A 25,611-nucleotide genomic window follows, 5' to 3' on the forward strand; every position below is an offset into this window, starting at 1 on the left:
GCAGCCTGAGCCGGTTCCACTGCTCCTCCACGGCGTACGATCAGTCCCAGTTTAACCCGCACCTGTTTGGCGAGGGGGCGCGGGTCGGGGCCAGCATGGTGGGCGGCTACAACCCCTACCTGCAGGGCACCTCCCTGAAGGTGCCCGGCCTGGATGGCTACCAGGGCGGCGGGGGCCCCGTGGGTAGTTACGGCAACCCCTCGGCCCTGCAGCAGGCCCTGCTCTCGCCCACCCCCATGGATTACCAGCGCCAGGCACAATCCCACGTCACGCCCACCCTGCAGGGCCTGCTGTCACCCCGCCACTCGCTCACAGGCCACGACCCCCGGCTGCCCCCGCAAGACCTGGCCGCCCTGCTGAAACGCCCCCGCCCGGCCCCCACTTCCCCAGCCGCCCCCCAGGACTACGGTGAGCTGCTGCTGCTGCGCCAGATGGGCCAGGGTGATGCCCTGGAGTCTCAGCCGCAGCCTCCCCAAGCCCCCGGGCAGCCCATGGGCCAGCAGTACCACCAGCTGCTGCAGATCCGGCCGCCCGACTGCCAGTCTGGTCCGGGCGGTCTGGCCCACTCCGAGAGCATGGAGGAGGACGAGGTGCCGGGCGGCTACAGCCACGAGGGCCTGCTGGCTAAGGTGTCGGCCTGCGGGGAGCCGCACGAGCTGCTGGGGCCACCACGGGGCGCCACGCCACCCTACGCCTCGCCCACGCACAGACACGCCTACATGAGGAGCGCCACAGCCAGAGGTGTGACATAGACCTATACACACACACACACACGCGCGCATGCACGCCAACACGCACGCTCACACACACGCACGCTCACACGCAGGGAACCTGGCAATGTCTGAAAGTGTCTCTGGGGTTATGGTTATCCCTTCAAGAGCCTGGAAATACTGACTTAATCTGACTTACAACACTTTCCTTTCTTAGCAATGAAGATGGTGGACAGAAGTGGCCCAAAAGGTTCTAGAAGGTTCTTATGTAGGTTCTTGTATTAACTTCTAAATTACAAGAACCATTTTGTGGCATCACTCTACACCAGTATCATTTTACCCATGCCAATAATGATTGGATAATGCCACTATTCATGAAATTGGTATTTATAATTTTCACACAAGTAAATTCACCAAGCTAAGTTGATTACGCTGCTTTTTCATGTATATTTAACAACCTTCCGAACAAATCAAGCTCTTTTCCCTTTTTTCCCTTTCTTACCCTGGATAACCTCGGACCAGACTGGCGTGGTGTAATCCTATCTCCTAGCTCACGCAATCTCATGTGTGTTTGGTAATTCCCTTGTCCCTCCCCTCTTCTGCAGACTCTGGGAGTGAGCATGTGGACTGTCGGACGGCGGTGGGCCAGGTCATGGAGGGCCCCGATCACAACGGCGTGGGCTACGGGGGCCGGGGGCCGCAGGGGGACGGGTACAGGACCCGCGGGCCGCTGCAGCGCCACCACACCATCCAGACCTGCGATGACGCTTACGTGAGTGGCTTCTCCTCTGAGATCTATGCACACAGACACAGACACTTTGGCCCCCACTTCTTCGTTATGGGTTACCCCATCTGGATGAAGAACCTATTTTCTGATCGTTAGGTCTGACACGTCATCTATTTATTTTCATTCAGGAAACACATTGACAAAGCGTCTTCTTTGTGAGTGTACATGCCAATGACAACAAAAAAGCAACATAGCTGAGCCCACGTAATGCACTTCTTATACAAATAGATTTTAAGTTTGTTACAATAACATTATATTGTTTAGCAATTTGGTAAACAAATAGTTGTATTAGTAAGTGCAAAACACAGCTGTGTCTGTTTTAAGATGGCTTTGTTACTTCTGCATCTTACCTGGGGACACAGTGACCCCTAGTGTTCAGTCTGTAGGATTGCAAATGTCTGACAACAGCCGTCTACCCCTCTCTGCAGGACCATGTAGAGCCCATGTCGGGAATGAGCCTATTGGCTGGGAAGGCACTGAGCTCCGCCCGCATGTCTGACATCCTCAGCCAATCATCTCTGACTGGAAGCCAGCAGCTGCACCAGAGGGAGGAGTCAGGTGAGTGTTTCAGAGCAGCGAACAGGTATCCCACACACGTACAGAAATACACATTTACTCATGAACACACGGACATGCACACTTGTAGAGAATCAGCAAACTGATATGAACACTGCTGGTCTTTTAACAGTTATCGATGCTTGACTGTGGTTAGTGTTCAATAACTATCTAGCATGGCTCAAGTGAGCAGAGCAGAATTTACACATCTACACATGCTGCATTACCTTAGGCAGTTGAGCATGTAAGTGCATGTTAGTTGGAACTTGCGTAGTAGCCTTAGGCACCATCTAACACACACACTTATACGAACATAATATCCTTAATGTCTAATATGTGTCGTGTCTGTGTGTGTGTGTGTGTGTGTGTGTGTGTGTGTGTGTGTGTGTGTGTGTGTGTCTGTGTCTGTGTCTGCAGTGTGTGACGTGGAGGGAGATCTCCACTCTGCTGCCTGCTACCCCTCCTCCTGCACCAGCGACATGCTCCTCAGCTACAAGCCGCCTGACCTGCAGTACAGCATGGAGCAGGCAGGGGTCTAACACAGGTGAGTGAGTGAGTGAGTGAGTGAGTGAGTGAGTGAGTGAGTGAGTGAGTGAGTGAGTGAGTGAGTGAGTGAGTGAGTGAGTGAGTGAGTGAGTGAGTGAGTGAGTGAGTGAGTGAGTGAGTGAGTGAGTGAGTGAGTGAGTGAGTGAGTGAGTGAGTGAGTGAGTGAAAGCATAGAGCTGCAGGTGAGTGTCTCTGTATGCAGGAGAGTAAGGCTAACATAAGTGAATGGCCTACATCACCCTCACATCAAAGCACTCTCTAAATCTCTATATATCTCAGCCAGATTTCTTACATATGTGCTTGAGTCGGCACGCACACAAAGTGTTAAGACTTCATGTTAAAATAGACTGTAAGGCTGTTCACGCCCATGCGTCTTGGGTGATCTGATCACAAGCGGACGGCTCTCAGTATGTGTGGTGCACACATGCGTCCTGGGTCGCCACTTGTGACTAGATTTCACCTCCGTGCTCTATACGCAAATAAACACAAACATTATTTTCTGTTTGAAAAGACCAAATGCTCGGAGGGGTAAAAACACACCAAGCAGGCGCTGCTGCTGTTCTCACCTGTGCTTTCTAGCGGCCCACAGGGCAAAAGAACACGGGGCAAATCCAGTACACTCTAAGCAACGTCTCTCTTCAGTGTTGAATCCGATGAGATGTAAGAACTATCTAAAAAACCTAAACCAAAGCTAAAAAGCCAGCTAAGCAGCACATTAGCAGAAGGAAACAAAACACTGATGTTAACAGTGATCAGGATTTAATTTGAACATCGGGGGGGTGCTTTTTGCCCAGAATTTCTGTCAATCTTCAGTTTTCATGCTTATATGGCAAAGTTAAAAAGTGTTTTTTTTTTTAGAATCAATATGAAAATGATTTGAGTTTTATGCCCCCTTGTGCATATGGGCTTTGCAAACGTAAACGATGTGTGTAAGTGTGAACATAGAGCAGGGATGTGAGATCCAATCACAAGTGGTCACTTGAGACGTGCTCTAATGCCAAGTGTGAACTGCTAGCGGTCTCCACACCGTGCGGCGCCGACTCTGTCTGTGTCCGTATTGACTGTACGTGTGTGAAACTGAGCGTGTAGTAGTTCACATTCACTCAGTTCAATAAGGTCGTAGTGCACACATGCTCAGCTTGTCCATAACAGCACAAAAACCAATGCCCATGTCGGTATCCATACTGCGCAAAGCCGTGTCCACTAAATTCTTTTAGAACAGACCACTTCTTATTAAACCACCCAAGACCCATGTTAATACCAGGTGTGAACAGGGCCTCAGTGTGTGTGTGTGTGTGTGTCTCACTGAACAGTAGTCCATAGTAACACTAATTATAGTTGCCTGTAAGTAAAGGTAGAAGAGGCTCCATCAGGTAGTGATGAGATATGACTGTTGCTGTGATGCTCTGTAAGTTGAAAGTGCTGCATTTTCTGGAGCTGACGGACCTCTCCCATGCTTCCTCCTCCTCCTCTTTGTCCTCCTCCTCTTCCTCCTGCAGGGGCGTCTGCTGTGTATAAAGGTCCATATCAGCCACCTGTGTTGAACAGCATCATGCCAAACCGCCATTGTCTGTCTGGAGGGGGCGCCGTCTGTCTCGGGGGGGCTAAGGGGAGCTGGGGGTGGGAGGGGACTGGGAGGTCTGCAGGTGCTCTAGCTTGAGGGGTTGTGGGGGAGGGGGGGCATAAGCCACCAACCCCTCCCTCACCCACTGCACCTCTACATTCACCAAACAATTGTTGCCATTGGCTCAAGTCCTTTCATTTGCTCTTCCATCTGATTGGATAGGCACTGAGCGGCTCCTCCCAGCCCCGCCCTCCCCTCCTCTACCTGCCCTTCTCCTACACCCCATTTTTTTTTTTTTTTTTTACGCCCGATAGCCCCGGCCCTCACCCCTTACCAGCCACCTCTCCCTTCACGCTCCTTCTCTTAAACGTTGCCATAGCAACATGCTCATGCGCCTCAAGTTCTAAGGCATATACAGTCTTACACACACACACACCAAAACACATAACACTGCGCAGTCACAGTACACAATACACCCTGATAGATGCGTCACATTCAGCCACAAACCCAAAGTATTCACATAAGCCTGTGCTTGGGGGTGAGGGGTCGGTTTGGGCGCTCTTCACCTCCTCTCCCACCCCTGTACCCTCCCTCTACTGCGTTCCAGTGGATCATTCCGGAGCGGGCTGTGATCTCAGAGCCTCTGACGCCCCCCCTCTCAGAGCGGCCCACTGTGCACGGCTGGCAGGGGGGCCCACTGGTGCTCTCAAACCCCCCCCAGTGGAGCTCAGTGATGTGGAGATCGCGCAGGACAGCAACCAGCTCTCGTTCTCTCCCTCTCTTTCTTTCTTTTTCTCTCTCTCCTTCTCCTCTTCTTCCTCTTCTTCCTCTTCCTCCTCGTTGTCATTCTTTCTCTTAATTTTTTTTTTTAAAGATGCATTTTTATGGCTAATGTTCATGTAGAAATTATGATCATTATTGTTACTATTATTGTTATTAATGTTTTCTGTAAAAGAGGTTTTATTGTTATTATGATTATAATGATTATTATTATTAAAGGAGAAAAAAAATGTTATATGTTGCAAGAAAGACAGCGTTTTGTTCTGATCACATATGTAATTCTGCACTTTCGGTTCCTGCAATCTCTCTAGATAATATTTTTTTTCTTTTCTTTTATCTTTTCCTTTCCAATGTAACACTTGTTTTCCTGTAATTCAATACTGTATAGTTCTCCTTTTCCTTTTCCAGACGTCCTCTCCTCACACTCCCTCATTCATTCATTTCATCTCTCTGTTCTTCATTCCATCAGCGCTCTCTCTCTCCTCATCTTCCTCCTCCTCCTCTATCCGTTTGCACCCTCTCTTGTCAGTGACCGTTTGTGGCATTGTGGGTAGTTTTGATTGGACGTTCCCTCCCCCTGTTCCTGTACAGCAATGCCATGTATAGACCGCAAACGCGATTTCTGTATCAAAGAGGTTTTTTTTTTTTTTAGTTTTTTTTTTTTCTCTCATTTTGTTGTTGTTTTTGTTTTGGAGGTGTTGGGGAGGCTATTTTTATATTGTTGTTGATTTGTACTTTTTGATGTCTTGAGATGTCATCTTTGTTTTCCTGAATATTGAGATTTTTAGCCAAAAGAGGACAGAGGAGACTGAGAGGCTCTTTTGTTGTCATAAGTGATTGTTTCTTATTGTTTTATTATAAAAAAAAAAAGAAAAGAAAAGATAACTTGAAGAGGAGAGTGTAATTTCTTTTTTGTTTGGTTTTCAGTTGCTTTTTATCATTTCACTTGATGTTGTCATTGTCGTTGTTCTTGTTGTTGTTGTCGTTGTTGTTTGACGTCTCGTGTCCTCGGCGCCCAGCTGAGGGTAAGGATGACCTGGGAGCCCTGTGGGCAAGGAGTCATTTGGACTGAGGCACGGTGCAAAAGCTGAGACATATCAGTGAAACCAACACGTCAGAGAGAGTGACTTCACTCAAAAGGTGTCTTTGGAGTTCCTATCCCACCCACCTAACTCGACTCACTCTCTATCTGCTCTCTCTCTCTCTCTCACTCTCTCCTTTTCTGTCTCCCTTCGTCTTTTCTGCTATAAACTGCCCCCATCCCCATTCCCTGATCAGACAGGGGCCATCAGCCGAGCTCTGGTTGTCTGTTCCACAGAAGGACAAGACACAATAGCTGCTCGTTCTCCCCTCTCCTCTCCACACCTCTGCCTGTGCTCTTTCTAGCTCAGATAAGAAAATGGAGGCTCAGCTGTTTCCCTCCCGCCATTCCCCTCCCTTCTCTCTAGCACCAGAGTGCAGGATTTCAAAGACTCCAAAGGAAGGAAGAGAAAAGAAAGGGAGTGCCCCCCCCACCCTTAAACCCCACGCCCACCAGCCTCATCCTTCTTCACCCCCGCCTCATTCCCATCATGCAGTACTGTATGTATAGTCACCAGCCGACACGACTGGCTGCGGTGAGGACCGTGTGTCGTGACATGACGTGACGTGCTGTGCCGTGCTGTACTGTGCCGCCCGAGGAGGGGAATGCGCCCTTGTAATCGCAAGCGTCCCCCACGGCCTCCGGGGAAACAAATCACAAACACACAGTCACGCCGGGCAGCAGCCCCATGCCACACGCATGCCCTACAGCGGCAGACGAGGGGAGAGAGAGACTCCACTCCTCTCCTCGTCTGTATGTTTGTTTCTTTGTTTGTTCATTAGGTCGTCTTATTTTCCTTATCATCCTTTCTATACACCAGCCCTCTTGTCGGCATTTTCGTGTCGTCTAATTTTTTTTCCAAAGTTTTATATCATCATTTTATTTTGTTTTTTGTTTTCTTTTTTTTCTTTGGAGTACAAAAAATACTAAAGTGCAACGATGATGATTAAAAAAGAATTCCAACCAAACTGAGATGAATAAATAAATATATATAAATAAAGAAATAAGTAAAAACTTAAACCTGTCTAATGGTCTTTCATATACTGATCACAGGAGCATGAAGAGCCAAAAACAGCTCATGTGCAACTGTGGCATCTCCAGACCTGGATGTGATTTATTTGCAATATACTTGTATACTTTCAGAGGTCCTGCATGCATGCAAACATCTGTTTTTATGTTATTGGTGAAGGGGAATGTACCAACACATTGGAAGTGTATAAAGGATGAAGAAGAATGAAACCTGTATTTGGAACATGGCACAGAACAGAAAACTGCCTGTAACTGTAAGGAGGTCTCCCTTGTACGTAGCTTTGGACAAAAGTGTCTGCTAAATGACTAAATGTAAATGTCTCAGTAAACATCCATGAAACGGTAAAGGACTGAGAAATAGAAAAGGAGGTAATGACTGTGCAGACATTTTTTTTTTCAGATAATTAAAATGTATCTTTTTACTGGAGAGAACCTTACATATAATTGTGTTTATGTGTACATATATGAAGACACGGTCATTGGTGAACAAGTGAGTGAACTCTGTGAGCAGCTGCTTCTGCCTGGCTCTGAACAAGCTGCACTGCAGAGGCTTTTTCAGGCCAGAGTAGCTAATGTCTGATGGCTTTGACTGATGTGTCAGAGGCCATGTGTGAGTGCTGAGCGATGGATGAGATCAGTGTTAATCCATCACCTTCCTGACCCTGAGCTCCAGTCTGTCTGCTGCTTAGAACCTCCACCCATCACCCCCACCACCACACAACCATGGGTTACAGATGCGACAGTGGAAGCTGAATCTGAATGAATACTCAAAGCATTCTCTTCTTTTACTATGATTCTGGGCCCTTCTTCCCCTTCTTTTTTCTTCTCTCCATATTTATTTATTTATTTAATTATAACCTCTTCCTCTCCGTCCCTCTCTTCACTCAGAGTGTAGCGGCAGCGTGACTGCCTGCGTCAGCCCGTAAGCGGGAAACTGCCGCTGCAGATTCAGCCTGCCTGTGTGTGTGTGTGTTTGGTGTGTGTGTGTCTGTGTGTGTCTCTGCCCCCTTGCCTGTGTGAGCCAGGGGGACTGTTCTCTCCCGAGCAGCCCAACATACATGGATCAGACGCAGGCTGACTTTCACCTTCAGCAGCCATCCGTGCCGAGGTACTGTCAGCATTACGTACATGGTGGGAGAGGCGAGGCGGGACGCTTATTACTTCATATCTGTGTTTTGTGTGTGTGTGTGTGTGTGTGTGTGTGTGTGTGTGTGTGTGTGTGAATGTGTGTCTGTGCTTGTGCACGGAAAGGATGCATTGCCAGTCTAAGCCAGGCATTCTAGACGGGCAACAGAATAATTGAATCCTCTGGCAAATATATCTGCTTCATGTCGTTGTATTGTTTAATTTCATGACTCTCGGTCATCTGTTACAGCGGAGTTATGTTAGCTTACCTTACACTATTGATGTGTTTGTAACCTGAGCTGCTGCATTCGCGAGTAATACTGTAGTGTGTAGCTGTTTGTGTGTGCTTGCCAGTGGTTCTGCACCAGCTGCTCCGTATTTAGAAGTGTGTGCTGGGACGTATGCTTGCTTGCCTCCCTATACGTGCATATCTGCCCGCTCGCTTGATCAATGTGCTGGTGAAACCTGATGCTCAAATCCAGCATCAGCACCTGGAACAGCGCTAGCTAGCCTCCATCAGTAGCCATCAGCATCCTTCCTCTGCCATCGGCACCGGTGCAGAGGCATCCTGTCAGCAAACCGTTAACGACGCTGGCTGCAGCTGCCACTGGTGCCCACTAAACTGGCAGTAACAACCTGATCCAAGATTTAATCTGGCATTTTTAACACAGGGAAGAGAGTATTAACAGCACATCAGCTCACTCACACATAGACATACACCATCACGTCATTCAGTGTCATGTGATGAGGAGGGCAAGGAGAGGGTGCTGGTAAAGGTTGGATTTGATCTTGGCCAGGGGTTGATGGGGGTCAGAGTATGAATGTGCTGGCTGCGGGCCCAGCTGCTTATTGCACAGAAATCATAGACAACCTCTGAATTTTTAAAGACCCTAGAAGCCGAGAGCGTTTTTTGGTGGAACTATACCAGGCTGTCAGTGTTACTTGTCAGCTTATTTGACACAGATCTCCTTATCTGATCGTGGCCTTCGGTCTGATGGACCACGTAGGAAATGTTCAACTTTGTTTTGAAGTACTTTTTAAAGGTGCAGTTGGCAGATTTTGTTGTGAACATAAATAACACTTCAAGATCAACATGAATCAGTTTAAAGTGCCATATTTCCCTGCTCCAGGTGTTGTATTACCTTAATTTGCCTCACACTTTGCCTGATCCTTCAGAATAACTTCTTAATTTTCAACAACAAAGACTGCAACTGCACCTTTAATGTGCTGACTGACCCAGATTTCAGTGTTTGCTGCATTGCTGGCTGTGACATATGCTCTATTTTCAGGTAACACACTATACTTACACAGTACAGTGGTCATGTTGTAGTTCACATGTGAGCTACCCATAAAGAGGTCCTCTGTGACTATCACTGGCGGTCCGCTTTACCTGGTGGGCCTCTTACCTCTCTTGTATGCTTTCAATCCACTCCATCTGAGCAGCTGTAGGCTGAAGAATGGCACTGCCTGTGAGGGGCACGAGGCATTGTGGGAGTCTGAGGCTAGGAACAGGCACAATGCTCCTGGTCCCGGTCCTACTCACTATTACCTGGGCATGGACAGGTAAGGTTTCACCCTCAGTTCTCGTATATGGGCCATTCTACCGAATTGGTGCAAAGTCAGGTCGGAAATATTTTGAATTTTTTCATGTTTTATTCCCAAAACTTTGTCCGTATGTATATTGTACCATATCTAAAGTACACATATCGGGTAAAAGAACAGTCAATTTTTATATTGTATTTTCAGAATGTGTTGGAATGTTTTTCCTCTTCCAAAAATTGTCACTACCGAAACATCACATTTACTATAGTAAAAAGTATTATTATTGATTGGTTCAGATTGTGTTTCCTTCCCTTCTCTGAAGAGTATTTTTACAAACATTTCTTGAAGGTTTTCACAATGAAATCCATAAAAAAGATTTTTTTTACCAAATTTTCAAGTTCAGTTTATACAATTCATCAAAATCTAAGTGCAATATTTCTTTGTAAAATGCAAAATACTGATCATATTGATTCCAGAGTTTTAGTTGATTACTCAATATACTTAATTTTTTACAAAACATCCTGTGTTTCGGTAGTGCTGCACTGTTTCGGTAGTGACATCCAGTGTTTCGGTAGTGACTGCACTGTTGGATGGATGTTCATTTCTCTCCCAAAATCTTCCAAAAGGTGCTCTGGGCCGCCCTTTAGTCCACACAACACATTTATTTAAAAATTATGGGATTGAACTACTAACCATTTCATTTTGTCACTACCGAAATCATCAGGTCACTACCATATGTTTCGGTAGTGACTGTTTCGGTAGTGACAATTCTAGCTAACTTTAAGCATAAATAAAGAATTCTAGCAAGCACACGGCTTGCAAACAAATATTTGAAGAGGTGTACACACATACAAACATAAGATTTTGCATAAAACCCCAAAAGGTTTACTTAATTGAAGAAAACATGGGTTTCGGTAGTGACAATTCTTAAGGTTACACGTCAATTTTCAGACTTTGGAACACATTTATATAAAAACTATGGGATTTAGCTACTTACCATTCAACCATGAGGGACAGGGATGCAGTGTCACTGCATGGTCAAAAATGCAGGGTCGTGGCTAAAACACAGGCTCAGCCAATGGACTAAAACTCTTGTGTTTCGGTAGTGACATGAAAACTAGGGACATGATTTTTTGAGTATAGTTAATTGATTTAAAAATTAAACCCACAATAAATCTAAATAATCCAAGTTCTGTTTCAACCCAATCATAAAGATCTTTGAAATTAAATCATTGAAAAAAATCTAAAAAAATTGAAAAGTGTTATTTACAGGCATTGAAATTTAGATATCAGGGTTGGGGACAGCTACTTCCCAATAGAAAGTACCCTATAAATGATGATTTTGTATATATTTAGCTTATCACTGTCTCATTTAATGCATTGGGTTTATATAGACCATAACATTTAAATAGTTTTTATTGTTGAGGGACTGCATATTACACGAATTCGGTAGAATGGCCCATATATTCTCAATGGTTTCTCTTTTACCTTCTGTTGCTTCGTTTATAATCTACCTTACTTGGATAACAGTGTCGGCTTTCATAATGAAAAAGTGTCATGTAAATGTAGCAGGTAGTATATATGAGTGATTTCAGGGTAAATGTCTTTACAGAGTCCATCATAACTGTTTCTTAACAAACAGGAGCGATTGAGCATGGCCCTCGAATTGATGGGAAGCGCCGCTTGGCGGTCACACTGCAGGAAAACAACACACGGCAGTTCAGATGCCAATCAGATGGCTGGAACTCTCAAGCCCCGCCTCTGCTCACCTGGTACCTGAACGGGGAGCATCAGAAGCAGCCGGTGAACGAGGGCCCAAAGCGGCTAGTGGTAAAGTCACCGGGGCGGTCGTCGGTACATCGGAAGCACCCCCAGCGCAACAGCACCTTCTCGCTGAAAGCCCGGCGGTGGGACAGGGAGCTGGTCTGTACGGCCTCGAACCCCGGGAGTGGGGAGAGCTACAATGCTACCGTCATACTCAACGTGCAGTGTGAGTGGACCATGATGGACTTCTGATTTTTAACCTGAGAGGGATGTGTCAGATCAGGCCAGTCCTGATCAGATGGGGTCAAATCAGTGATTACAGCGTAAAGTATGATCAATCACTATAATGTGACAAATCCCAATGACATGCAGAGAAAATTACTGAAGGCACTGTGTTGTTCTTCCCATTTGAACATCAATATTGTACTTCTTGTGACAGAGTGCAGTCACTACAGTTGAGTATGTGCTCTGACTGCCATATCAGCAAGCGTGGCTCTTTGGTGTTGTGGTCAGGGGGCAGGTTTGGCACCCCCGAGGTTTGAGGCCAGGATTGGTGACCGCTCTCTCCCTTCGTTACATATGGTATCAGAAGTGGGATGGCTTGCCATCAAAGGTGTGCCCAGTGTGTGAGTTGTATGAGGGACCCCCAGGTTAGGTTGAGTGTGGGGCACCCTGGGATGGGAGAAGTCCCTCTCTCGTCCTTCGCTCCCCATATACAAAGCAAGAAATATGCATTGATTGTCATGAACAAAAGGCTCTGTGGAGCCTCACTAATTCACTGGCATAGTGACTTGAAAGTAAGGCATCCTTGTCTTACTAGACATAATTTGAAAATAAGATCCTGAGACGTCAGAAATGTCTGCATTTTCAGGTAAATCATAATCAGCTGGATCGGGTCAGGGATGTGTTGTCACTGTTAATGATTATGAGTTATTCATGCAGTTATGGATATGTTCTGAATATAGCAGAGTTTGGTCAACACTTAATAACGTTGATGGGAGTGTGTGTTTAGGGTAACCATACTCAGTTTAAGGGATCAATCATTTTGTTTTGAATGTAAGATGAAATGCATTTATTTCTATTATTCCATATGCTGATACTGGATAACAATACAGAATGCAAGTGTCTGTCTCTACTTGATAACTGAAAATAACCAGTAATGCATTCACCACTCCATCCCCCTCCAGTCCAGCCTGAGATTCTGCGAGTGAATGCCCACTACAGCGACACCTCAGACCCCGGGCTTTCTTTGGTGCTATTTGCCCTGGTGCGCTCCAACCCACCGGCCACCATCACCTGGATGGACCAGGCTGGCCAGCAGGTAGCCAACACCTCCGACTTCCTCATCCTGGACACACAGAACTACCCCTGGCTGTCAAATCACTCACTGCGGGTCTCCATGAACAACCTGACGGGAAATGTGTCTGTGAATGCCAACAACAGTGTTGGCGCTGCCCAGAGCAACCTCACTCTCTCTGGTCAGTCTGTGCTTTCAGCTACAGGAAAAACAAAATGGCTCCTTTTGTTTCCAGTCTTCCATCATCCTCATAAACCTCACCCTCTGTCTGCAATGCTTCCCAGACTTCCTGCAGTCCCGTGTGGAGGTGCCAGTGATGGGCATCGTGACGGGGGGTGTCCTAGGATTCGTCACACTCCTAATCCTCACTCTTATAGTGGTCTGTCTGCTCCACAATGGAAAGGGGAAGGACGTTGGTGAGAAACGCTAATACCAGTAAATGGGTGAAAAACATCTCAAACTATGTATCGATATGTACAGAAGACAAAGAAACAATACTCAACTATTGGTCTGATATATAGCATTATTCTAGGTCTAGAAGTACAAGAAAAACCATTGACTCTTTAAGATTTAAAGAACATTGCACTTAAATACTAAACTATACTACATGGCCTTAACAATACACAGTGTGATGATGTGACCAGTTTGGCTTGTATTTGATTCTTACTTTTTCTTTCTGTAGAGGAGCCAGTGGAGCTAACGTTATCTACAAAATGGTAACATGGCAACCTATAACTATAACAATATACCATGAATAAGCCGGTTTGCTTACATACACTTGTTTTCTGTGCAATTATCAATATAGTTGATACCATTTTTTTCTTGTGTCTTACCATACCATATGGGAATCATTAGAAGATGTACTTTGGCGTGTATTGTTTTTTGTTTAGATATTCCCAACCATCTAAATGTTGAGGAACAGTTGGCCTGCTTGGCTATGGGTGTGACTGTGTGTGTTGTGTTTCAGCACTGACTCATCTAAAGTGCCAGCTGACGGCGTGTATCTACCCCGAGAGAACATGTCTTTGCCCTCTCACGTCCAGCTGAACGACGTGAGCTCTCTGTGTAAGGGTAGGTGTGGGGCCAAGCCCCTCAAGTCTCAGCATTCATCCTAGGCTGACACTCAACCTTTCTTAGATGGTTTTAAAGAAACTAAGAAACATTTAGCATGACAGTGTAGAGGAAAGCAAACACACTGGAACGGAGTGGCAATATTAATAATCGAGTTAAGCATTCTCTTTGAGGAACCCTCTCATATATCACGTCCAGCTGAATGACACAAGCTCTCTGTGTACGGATAGGTATGGGGCCAAGGACCTGAAGCCTCAACCTAGGCGGACTTTTAAAATGAGAAACGAGGCAACATTTAGGGCAGTGGTTATGACATCAGATATATTTTTAATAGATTTTGTTTACCACTCTGAGTTATCTGTACTTGTTTCACCTTTGGCCCAACTTAATTATGCAAACTTCACATTATATTCTTCATCAAATTAGCTCATTACACAAACAGTCATGTTGATTTCCTTACCACACCCAAAACTGCAGTGGCATCCCTGTAGACAGCTTGTGAGTCATAGCCCTCCCTGCTCACGTAACAACACCACTGCAGCCGGCACTTCGAACTTGCATACACCACTTCAAGTGCTCCCTTTCCCATTTGGCCTCGAGACATGAGGAGTGTGAAGATTCTTTCCATTTAAAAAAAGAAAAGCTAGTGTTCATACATTTTCTACTGAAGTCATTAACGTTCTAAAAGAACACAGACAATCCGCGACCCATTCAGAGGGATTTGGCGACCCACCAGTTGAGCCACACTGATTTAGGGAACACTGCAGACAAAAGTGAACAGACTTTGGAGACGTTAAGCTCTCCCTTTGAACTTCTGATTACTGGTTAGTTACCTAACCGTTAAATGTCAAAGATGCTTTCAGACAGTATTTCTCAGTGATGGTGCCCAGCCTATCTCTTATCGATGATTAGCGTTAATTATTAGTATATTTCAGTTCATGTACAAATAAAAAAGTTCCTTAGTTTCTGTGCTGTGTGTTATCAGGACGACTGGAGAACAAGTCCAACCCAGGGGGAAAGAAGGGGGAGGAGGAGGAGGAGGGCCTCTCTGAAGCCTATGCAGCCAGAGGTGAGGAGAGAGCCATGTGCCGTCTGAACAAAACTGTGTCACCTACTGTGTGTGTGTGTGTGTGTGTGTGTGTGTGTTTGTGTGTGTGTGTGTGTGTGTGTGTGTGTGTGTGTGTGTGTGTGTGTGTGTGTGTGTGTGTGTGTGTGTGTGTGTGTGTGTGTGTGTGTGTGTGTGTGTGTGTGTGTGTGTGTGTGTGTGTGTGTGTGTGTGTGTGTGTGTGTGTGTGTGTGTTGGTTCATGACTTCACGCATGGTTGAATGAAGACATTTCATGCCCTTGAAAAAGATAGACTCTGCTCTTAGTGTTATATGATTAATACATCAATGGATATTATATAAGGTGCTTTTGTTATCTGCACACTTAATATGCTTCTGTCCATGTAAATGTGTTGGTCTGTACATGTGTTTTTTTCGCCTGTATGAGTGTGCACGTGTGTGCATCCACATGCACACTTATGTGTCTGCTTATTTGTATTCAGGCTTTGCCAGGTATCCGATGGTTGGATACATCTACAAGGTGAACAGTGTGAGCAGTGAAGAGATCTGGCTTTGACAACGACTCCTTCCAGTAGAAAACTGACCTCGGTACATCACCTTATCCTCAGCCTCACAACTGCCAGTCTGTTCATCTGACAAGAGTCCAATCCAGAGGAGTTGATTACATGCATCCTGAAGAGGGTGGTCACTGGTAGATCAGACAGGATGCTGGTGACCAGAGGAATATCGGCAAAAAAGAAACCCCACAGATTTGCAGGGACCAAAACACTCGTTGGAGCTCCGGTCTTCATGTTGTCCTCATGTGTTGGTACGAGCATGGCTGAATGTTCTGTCCCGCCTACAGGGAATCCATTCTGTACTCCTGACTAGCGTTGTCAAGGGAGTGTGTCTATTTTCCGAGCTGTGATCACTGACGTTAAACATTTCTTCCTCTTTCTATACACATACTTTAGCAAGGAACCTATGTGCTGCTAAACGGAATGCCATGTAGTTTGTGCAATAAAAGAGAATGTCCAGTATTAGTATAAGATATATTTGTACAGATACAAATGCTAAGAGACTATTATACATGTACATGTACTGTATATGTGTATGTATATTTGTATGCATATGTTTAAGTTTATTAATGTGTATATAGAACCTAAATAAAAAGGACTATGAGGATTTCCAGCTTGTTATGTTATATTTTCTTCAGCAGGGGGCATCAGTGTGCATTTTTAACATTTTGTCTAATAACTGTTGACCTAATTAAGGTAGAAGTCAATTTCAAGTGGCATCCATCTTGAAAAATGACAGTGAATCGGAGAAAAGTTGAGAATATTACGGCAATAGTAAAATCCTCCAGTTTGATAAGAACTTGAATGATCCAAACCCTTATGTGGCAGTTATACAAATATTTCTGTGAAAAGATGGTTTCGCTATGCTTGATAACTAATGAAGGAAATACCAGGTCTCGTCCCTTTCTGGTTGGAAAAAGCATGTCACTCTCAGTATTGTTTTATGTAGTTACGTGTTTTCAACGCAACTCATATATGCTGACAAGAGGGCTTTGTTGCTCTCTTGCTGTTTACAGCACCCTGTGATATCTGTGAGTGTATGTGGGTGCACATTTGCACTCAAGGTTTTGTGTGTGTGTGTGTGTGTGTGTGTGTGTGTGTGTGTGTGTGTGTGTGTTTGTGCGTGTGTGTGTGTGTTTGTGTTTGTGCGTGTGTGTGTGTGTGTGTGTGTGTGTGTGTTTGTGTGTGTGTGTGTGTTTGTGTGTGTGTGTGCGTGTGTGTGTGTGTGTGTGTGTGTGTTTCTGAAAGAAAAAAGCTCATACAGGTGCTACTACTGGGTCACAGCCTGAGCTGTGGTATACAGTTCTCTAACAGGAAGTTGTTGGTGAGGAGATGAGCTTGTTTTCTTTCTGGAGCAAAAGTCTGGATCTGCACCCACTGAACTACTATGAGTCCTTCTTCACCTTCTCTTTCTCTCTCAAGGCAGGAAAGAAGAAGAGATGGAGTCCTGAGATGAAGGTTCATCCTGCTGGACCGTCCTTAAACATGAGAATAAATAAACACATGAAGTCTCTGTCTACTCACTGAAAACACACTCTCGGGTAAAAATGAACACTTTGTGACCAAAGTATGTTGACTCAGGCAAAGTCTTTCAGCTCAATCAAAACACTCACTCTCAGGTAAAGATGAAGACATCACTGAGTGTCTGCTTGTCACTGTGGAACGAAAAGACATGGAATTTGTCTGCTCACAGAATAACAGTTTCGGATATACCTGAACACATGAAGATGTTTGCTGTCACTGAACACACACCTCCTCCTACTACTCGCATACACTTCCTTCCCTTTCACAGTCAGAGCAGTAGACACAGGCAAGCCGAGGAGCTTCCCGTCAAGTGATGCTCCATCAATCCTACCCTGGACTAAAATGTGAGTTTCATTTGTTTTCGGTAAAGTGTGGTACAATTTTCAATTAGTCACTGAGCATGCATCAAGTTCTGAGTAATAAAGTAAATAATAGTAAGTAGTAATAAAGTAATAAAGCCCTATTCTTTTGATAAATCGATTGTCTATTGATTTAAAAACATAATTACAGCAGCTGATTCAGTAGTTATGTCAGCCAAACCTTCATTTGTTTTAAGATGCTTTGCTCATGTTCTGTAAGGTACCAAGTCTTTTCAGAATTGACTATAAACTTGTTTGCAGAGGCGGGTAGAGTAGGCAAAAGCTGTACTCAAGTAAAAGTATAATTACTTCATGATAAAAGTGACTCAAGTAGAAGTAAATGTACCCATCAAAATAATGACTTGAGTAAGAGTAAAACATTTTCTCATAAAAGTACTCAACTAGAGAGTAACTGCATATGATGATATTTTTACACCAATTCGGTATAAGTATAATGTTCAAATGTTGGTTCATGCCCGAAATATAAAAATAATAAACACAATGTAGCATAGCCATCTGCACATTCAATTAAATCACATTCCGAATATACCAAAGAAAAGATAATTTGTAGGCTGGAGAGCTGCTGCTGACTGAATGTTTATGCAGCCAAAGCAGTCGATGTTATATGCAAGAAGCTGTTCCTGTGCGAGATGTGCATAGCCTTGTGTACCAGGTATAAGCACATTTGTTTTAGATGTTTTAGTTCTGTATTTGTATCAAATATTTACTCCTATAAGGACAATTTATTGGAAAAAAAACACTTCATTACATGTAACAGAGTAAAAGTAGCACACCAACTTCTGCTTGTATGTATGTATGTAAAATGGCTTCCACATACTGGAATACCTCTTTGAGGACTGGCTTCTAATGTTGAAAAGTAAGATTTGGTGATGAGTAGATGCTTTATCAGAATTACCAGACTAATTATTTAAATTTAAATTGTCAGTGCCGTATTCTGTCAGTAGTAAGTTAAATTCTGTGATGTAAATAATATAAATAATGCAAATTTTAACTGATATTGTCAGACTATTGTTGTTAGGTTGTAGGTTTCTTAGAGCAATGAAAAACAAATCATATGAATGTTGATAGCATCTGATTGACATATGTGAAAACACACTCACCACTCTACCACAAAATGGCTGCAGTGACAGGGAACATGGCGGCTGGTCTGATAGCTACCTGTTGTTCAGTTAATGTTCCACTGTGAGCAATGACTCTACTGCTTATTTTCAGTTTCTTTTTCATTTTTTACAGATAACCATTCAAGAACAAAGAATGAAGACAATTTTATTCTCTGTGGGTGTCCTTCTTCTAATCGGGACAGCTAAAGGTGAGATCAAGTAAAAGTAAGAGTAAAAGAGAGTAAAAGAGTTCAAAACTGTTAGTGTCTCTAAATAAAGTCGGATGCATGAGTTTAATTTTAAATTCTGCCAATGTCAAAAGGAATGTTGCATAAAATAGTATTATCTATACACTTTAATGATTTAACAGCCTGACCTTCGAAGTAACAGCTTGTGTGTTTATCATCATAAACTGCACTGAAGAAGTTTACAGCTTTGCTTACACACACACTTTCAAAATATAAGGTCTCACTCTATGGTGGAAAAGACTGCTACAGTACAAAATATAAATGCACGTATTCAACACGGGGAAAAAAAGCATATTTGTGTAAAGCACTCTGAATGCTGTGTATAGACAGTATTCCTTCCGCATTTATCATCGCAAGATAAATTCCAGTCCTTAAATAGTAGCATAAATTAAAGTTAAAATTGGTATAGAGCATTAAAATAGTAAAGCATTTTGCACAGAAAAAACTGCAAAATCACACTCATTATGGCACAGTACAAAAACGTTATAGATGTACATGTAATTTACCCTCTGTGTATGTAATATAAACAAAACTCATTTGGGTCTGAAAAGGGTACGCCATGCCTTATTAAGAGAACAGTGAGTATGTTGTTTTGGGGAAAAGGTGACAATGGAATTAGTTGATTAAGAACACATGTGAAGTAAATGGTTCGGCATGGCGATAATAATATGTACACTGCCAGAGCAGGGGAAAAGACACATCACTGCTGACATATTTCTACTGTGTTTTCCCAGGATCTTTTGACATAGAAGTTACGAAAGATGGAGATGGGGTTAAACTCAGTTGTCCCGATGGTGCAACATGGTATAAAGATACAGTACAATTGGTGAATGCAAGCAAAGACCTTAATCTCCCATATGAGGATGCGATGTCAGGGGAATATGAATGTTCTCTCACAGACAAAGACTCAAACGAAGAAAAATCAAAGAGAACAATTCATGTCAGATTCCGGAGTAAGTATCACAATTTTATTAAGGCATTGTAATAAACATAATGTTGAGATTATCCTAGTGATAATCATGTGCTCACGTGTGGAAGAATCAAGGGCCCTTCCATTTTTAACAGAGAAAGTTGTGAACTGCATTCTGTGTGTTCTGTGGATGTGTATGTTCATTCACTATGTAATCTGTTCCAGCCTGTGAAAACTGCATCGAGCTTAACTGGCCTGCTCTGGTGGGGATCATCCTCGGCAACGTTGTGGCCACCATCTTCATTGGAGTCTCTGTGTTCTTCATCTCCACACAATCCAAAGGACCAAGCTTCCCTAGCAACAAAGGTGAGTCTACAACAGCGCCATAGACAGACATAGACAGTAACAGTGATGCCTTATTAAAGATGTGTAACTTTTTTAGCAAAGAGCAAAAGTAAAGATGCATGTTTGTTTTTTAAACTGTCACATTTGTGTAATACCAACACACCACCTCTCGTGTTTCTCCGTAGTCAAAGCCTATGGATATTTAGCTATATCACATGGCACAAGCGCCATCCTTCTAAGTGTCGTGTAATTTTGCTTTTCCTCTCCCAACCTCACTGTCTCAGCTTCTCAAGAATCTGATCGAAGGACCCTGATCCCCAACGACCAAACTTATCAGGTAACACACCTACAGGAGATTGATCACTTGGGCTGTATAGACTATGGATTTTGATTTGCACTTTACAGAGTCTCTTTGTACATCTGTCTATTTGCCCACCAATGTACTTACGTCTTGTTTGTATCTTTTCTCAGCCACTTAACCCTGTCAGACGGGATGAATATGGTGTAATCGCCCAAAGGAGGCTCAACCAAGCCCTGTCCACAAAATAGCAGCAGTGATAAACAATTCCATTTCTCATCTGGACATAATATCGGCAAACACCAACCACCCAAACACACTCTGATGGACTCTGTCTTTCTAAAAGGGTACCTTACTTTATGTTTCAAGTGTGTAGAATTTGTAATTTGATGTACAAATAAACAACAATTATTATGGTACATATAGACGATTACAGCACTAGGTTTAAAAACAGATTGATGTTTTCTTTGAAAATCGCTTTGAGTTGACCCGCAGTTTTTTGTTGACTGATCCCTTAACACTGTGTTCATGTTCAGGGTCCACCTGAACAAACTACACTGAACACAAAAATGCATATAAAAATGGCCAGTTTTGGTTCCATTTCTTGGTAATTTCTCGATGCTCACAAAAAGCTTATCCCTCCCACAAATTTATATATGTAACCACAGTGATGTGGAGTCACTAGTTTATTGCCTAATGCAGTAACCGATTCCTTCATAACTGTAACTGAGTGAAATATTTGTGATTGTTCCCTATTGCGCTTCTATTTTTGTACAGTCCATATTGTCATGTTTTGTATGGCTATATTTCAACTTAACTTTATTTATAAGAATGCTGAGTTCCACTTTACATTAGCTGTGCTTAGGTGCTGTCTTCTTAATACTTCATTTATTGATGAGTAAAATGTGCTCTTAATTACATGACATATAATTAATGTCTTAAATATATTGTTATAAAGACATGCAACTACAAAGCAAGACTGGAAGCTATATCAGTGTTAAAGGAAAAATTTCATCAGCTAGTTTTTATAAACCCTTTGCAAAAAGTATGGCAAGTCTGTTAAGAAATGTTGGCTTGTAAAATGGAAGGGGAAAAAAAATCATGCCTCAAGATTGAAGTGCATTTTTTAAATGTTGTACACCTTTCAAATATAGTTCCAGTGCATTCTTACCTGTAATGTGTTATGTATCCTATTAGATTACTCAAAACAGTGGAGCTGTCTCACTTTTAAGTTTTCTTTTCATGCAGAGGAGAGTTTCCATGTAATATATGTCCAGTGGCTGTCTTGAATATTTTCCTTCAGTTACAACCTCTTGCATGGGACTTTGTTCATGTCAGTGTTTAACGAATGACAGATTTGTTCTTGATGAAATAAAGAAATCTAGCACTCATCATCTATCACTAACTTTAATGTGTGACATTTGCACAGACGTACTTTCTTTGCAAAGGATAAGTGATTTCATGTCAACAGATTGGCTTCTCCAGTTCCATCTTTGATCGACTTGTGCGCAAGCATGCAGTCTTCAGGCACTTAACCAACTTCCTGTGCAGTTTTCATTGTGCATGTGCACACACCTTTATCTACACACTCCCACGCATTCACTGTGAGCTCAAGATGTACGAGAGACGGGTTGTGAGTTGAACCACTTCTTTCGTTCTACACCCCTCTTGCTCACAAAACCACAAGCACATTTAGCTATTAAACCACACCTAATAAACCTCTTACAGTTTTTTTCACACTTGGTAAACTCTGACTGCTCTGTCTTGAAGCATTCAAGCTTAATCAGACCCTTTTTGTAAATTTCCAAATGCATGTGTTTCATAAACAAAGAACCTTCAGGTTTATTCAAAATTTCAAGAAGCATTACACAATCCTAAATTTTGTACTGGAACAACTTTATCTCAACTGTAGCTAAAAGAAGTACAAAGGAAATACCAAGCAGGGCCATTGTTTATTCCATATAAAAATGATGATATATACAGAGAACAGCTATCTGTTTTCAGACTGATGACATTGTTTCCACTGTACTACACGACATGAAAGGGAAAAGTCTTGTTCATGTAATTTGTTTTCTTCCCACTCATTTCTTCACCATCATCTACAGTAAAGATTATTTATCATACACATGTGAAATAGTACATCTCAACTATCCATGGTAATGTTTCCGCAAACAACTATGTAAAGTGTGAGGGAAAACTTGACAAGTTGTTTTCTAAGACATAGCAGATTAGCAAGAAACATGAAATAGAAATCTGTCATGATTTGGTCAAACAGATGGACGTACATAGAAAGACTGCATTTTTGTGAATTGTGAAACTTTTAAGAGAAATATACAGTCTATTCCACCAATGACACACTAAAATAAGTACAAATAAGTGACAACGTTTTACAAGTCCATTGTTTATCACAGACAGAGAAACAATTGCGGTGCTCATACAAAAACTCTCTGCATCTCTTCTTCATGAAAGACAGAACCTTTAGATGGTGAGTCTTGGTGCTCTATCCAGTTTTGTGCACAGTGGAGTATAGATCTTTGCTGCGATTGAATTCATTGAGAGACTGACACATAGAAGAAGAAAAAACATAGCATAATAGCTATTAATGTGTGTTGTAAACAGACTCAACAAAGCACATTCACATTCCTCACACTTATGTGGACCAAACAAACATGAAAAGACCACAAAAAATACCTGATATTCCTGGCTAGCTGCTGGTGCGCTGGGGGTAACATTACGCCGTGGCTGGGTAGCTGTGATCATAAAAAACTATTTCAAACACTGGGCACAATACAAGTTTTGACAAAGTGAACTGTTGGTACACATTATGCAAATATACCTTTAAAGAAAGATTACATTATTGTTTGGAAAAGGATGCTTGAGAGTAACATGAGTAATGTCTCTGAACATGTAGTCATAAAAAGGATGCACTTCAAAACATTTAAGTAAACCTGGACACCATAATGTCTATGGACTACAGGGTGAAGTGCCATGACCGACCATATAGGCTAAATGTTTTGACTTACGCTTTTGGGGTGCAGGCCCTGACTTCCTCTGACCATAAGCATATACCATGATGATGATGCCTCCAGTAATGAACAGATCAGCAAAGAGTGCAGCCACAATGAGGGAACCATCTAGGTCATAGCAGTTTTCACACACTGAGGGATGAAAATTAGTTACAAAATCAAACTGCTGAAGTTGACCAACTTTGACAGAATCACACTGTTGGGTACCAAACCTGGGTGCATTAAGTCAAACAATTCAACAAAAAATCATTCAGAGGTGATCGTGAAACCATGTGCATATTGACCGTTCTGACACATCAACATCCTAAAATGTAATCACTAGCAAAGTGACCATGGCACCTTTCAACAATGGATAATGAGTACCTTTGGCTTTGATGAAGAAACCAAGATATTTCTCCAGGGCCTCCAACTCGTTTCCATGCTCGTCCAGTGTCCTCCTCATACAGTGATACAATTTGTCTTGAACACTATCCTGATATGTTGTTAAAAAATACCCAGAGTCTGATTGAATCTTTCCTTCTTTCTCTATTTGAGCACCATTTTCACTACAATGGATGGCAACGTTGGCTCCAGAAAAAGAGACAGATCCTGGGGGACAGAAAAATATAGAAGACCCACAATTAAACATTAGAAAAATGGTTGTTTATTGCGACCTGTAAGTGTATATGTGGCAAAAAAAAGCAGGAAGCAGGAAATCCACACGTTTATCAATGATTTACTGTATATTTCATTGTTAACGGTGGAACACTTTGAATAGGGTAACATTAAACAATAAAAGAAAAACACAATTACAGAACAAGTTGAAAAATGTACCTTTGTTTGCAGCGACAGTCATGATGAAAAGACAGAAAATAAGATTTTTCATCTTGAACACCATTGTGAACAAGCAAAACGTTTTTTTTAAGTAGTTTTTAGATTTTACCACGTAATAATAAGTAATATTGGAGGTAGAAAATGAATTGTTCTGTACTAGATTAACTTTCTCAAACTGAAGGGCTCTCTCGGTTCCTTTCTTCTTCTTCTTTCTCTTCCTGTAGGAGGAGACAGTATCAGGCTCTGAGGAGGGTTCTAACTACCATAGATGCTACATTGGGCCATGCCACTAACACATTCAGAGAAGTCATTTGCATTCATTAAAAAGGGTGGCAAGGGTTTGTTTAACAATTTGTAATTTACATTGGTGTAAAGATTACTGCCTCTATTTTATGTGAGATAATGCATCTTAATTAGTATACAGTGAAAACAATAACCAGACCACATCATATCTGAAACCATATCTGGAGTGGTATTAGACTCGTAGTGTCCAACAGACCCCAGCAACACACCATCTGTCTGTTTACACAATATGGACACACAATAAGACAATATGGACACAGACCAGAACCTCTTGTTGAAAATAAAAAAGGTCTAATGTTTTGCTACTATCTCTAGTGTTGCTGTATGTGTAAGAAAGCACAGCTCATGCTGTGCTTTTGTTCCACCTAGTGGACAAAGCCTGAACACATCCAAACAGGGAATAGGCCGAGGCATTTCATACAGCAATGCACCATCCTTCCAAAGACCTTAAGAACAAAATCAAATCTCTAATCTCTATATACCAACATAAAAATAGCTACTAATAAAAACAAATCTTCAAAATATAAATCAATTTTTGTGCTTCATTGGCACAACGGACAATGCAGGCCACCAGAATCACACTGTGGGCTCTATTGAAAAAACACTGTACTTTTTGCAATACAATATGCTGCTGTGGTGTATAAGGCATGGCCTGTTGAATATAGAGTACAGCTAAATGCTCATGGGCATGGACTACTGTACTCGCTTCTAACATTGTTTTACAGATACCTTATCTTTTCTGCCCTCCAAAATAATATTATTGTCAACTATTACAGGCCTCCATCCCAGAAACTTAAGACATACAGTACATATCAAGTAAAGCATCTTGTGTGTTGTGCTCTTTTCTCAACACACAAAATAAACAGCTTCATAAACAATCTGAAATATAAAAGAGCTGAATGAGTGGGTACCTACTGAAGGGACAGCTGATGGAGGAGAGGTCCCCTTGCATGAGGAAGTCCACGGCCCCTGCACTATTCTGTTCCTCCAGTGCCCTCCAAAACAGCTGCATGTGACCCCTGTCAACTGCAAAACTTTTCACCTCTTTAATGTGTGTGTAAGAATTTGCTGCAGGTTTAACACACTTCTGACTACATTTTACCTGAAAGTTTCTCTTAGGTGTCTAGCAGATTGTGGATTTAATTATGATAAAAAAAAAACATGATAATATGGCCCCTTGAGCACATGGTG

The 25,611-nt window shown here is 42.6% G+C and overlaps 4 protein-coding genes across 4 annotated transcripts in view; 3 read left to right on the forward strand and 1 right to left on the reverse strand.

Annotated features, from left to right (window-relative positions):
* The window catches only part of sik3 (SIK family kinase 3), a 40,368-nt gene extending 36,182 nt beyond the window's left edge, over nt 1-4,186 (forward strand). Inside the window, exons 21-25 of the mRNA XM_080844210.1 lie at nt 1-741; nt 1,316-1,482; nt 1,926-2,055; nt 2,470-2,596; nt 4,098-4,186. The exon at nt 1-741 is cut by the window's left edge and continues 2 nt beyond it. Coding sequence (XP_080700336.1) covers nt 1-741; nt 1,316-1,482; nt 1,926-2,055; nt 2,470-2,591 — 1,160 coding nt within the window. The 3' untranslated portion in view covers nt 2,592-2,596; nt 4,098-4,186. The remainder of the gene's footprint in view (nt 742-1,315; nt 1,483-1,925; nt 2,056-2,469; nt 2,597-4,097) is intronic.
* A 5,448-nt stretch (nt 4,187-9,634) lies between these two features.
* On the forward strand, nt 9,635-15,472 carry tmem25 (transmembrane protein 25; the record flags this gene model as incomplete). The annotated part of the gene is made up of 8 exons (XM_080844918.1): nt 9,635-9,740; nt 11,362-11,709; nt 12,671-12,961; nt 13,065-13,196; nt 13,463-13,496; nt 13,748-13,851; nt 14,837-14,920; nt 15,399-15,472. The coding sequence occupies 8 exons, from the start codon at nt 9,635-9,637 to the stop codon at nt 15,470-15,472; spliced, it is 1,173 nt and encodes a 390-aa protein (XP_080701044.1).
* A 3,040-nt stretch (nt 15,473-18,512) lies between these two features.
* On the forward strand, nt 18,513-20,529 carry LOC308370341 (T-cell surface glycoprotein CD3 gamma chain; the record flags this gene model as incomplete). Its single annotated transcript, XM_080844996.1, has 5 exons — nt 18,513-18,522; nt 19,460-19,678; nt 19,861-20,001; nt 20,265-20,317; nt 20,452-20,529. 5 exons carry the CDS (start codon nt 18,513-18,515, stop codon nt 20,527-20,529), a joined length of 501 nt encoding a protein of 166 aa, XP_080701122.1.
* Nucleotides 20,530-22,282: 1,753 nt separating this feature from the next.
* Nucleotides 22,283-24,181, reverse strand: LOC308370635 (T-cell surface glycoprotein CD3 epsilon chain-like; the record flags this gene model as incomplete). Its single annotated transcript, XM_080845321.1, has 5 exons — nt 22,283-22,838; nt 22,970-23,028; nt 23,302-23,436; nt 23,668-23,892; nt 24,118-24,181. 5 exons carry the CDS (start codon nt 24,179-24,181, stop codon nt 22,779-22,781), a joined length of 543 nt encoding a protein of 180 aa, XP_080701447.1. The 3' UTR covers nt 22,283-22,778.
* Between the last annotated feature and the right edge of the window lie 1,430 nt (nt 24,182-25,611).

The sequence above is a fragment of the Sprattus sprattus genome, assembly GCF_963457725.1.
Source record: "Sprattus sprattus genome assembly, chromosome: 9".
Lineage (NCBI taxonomy): Eukaryota > Metazoa > Chordata > Actinopteri > Clupeiformes > Clupeidae > Sprattus > Sprattus sprattus.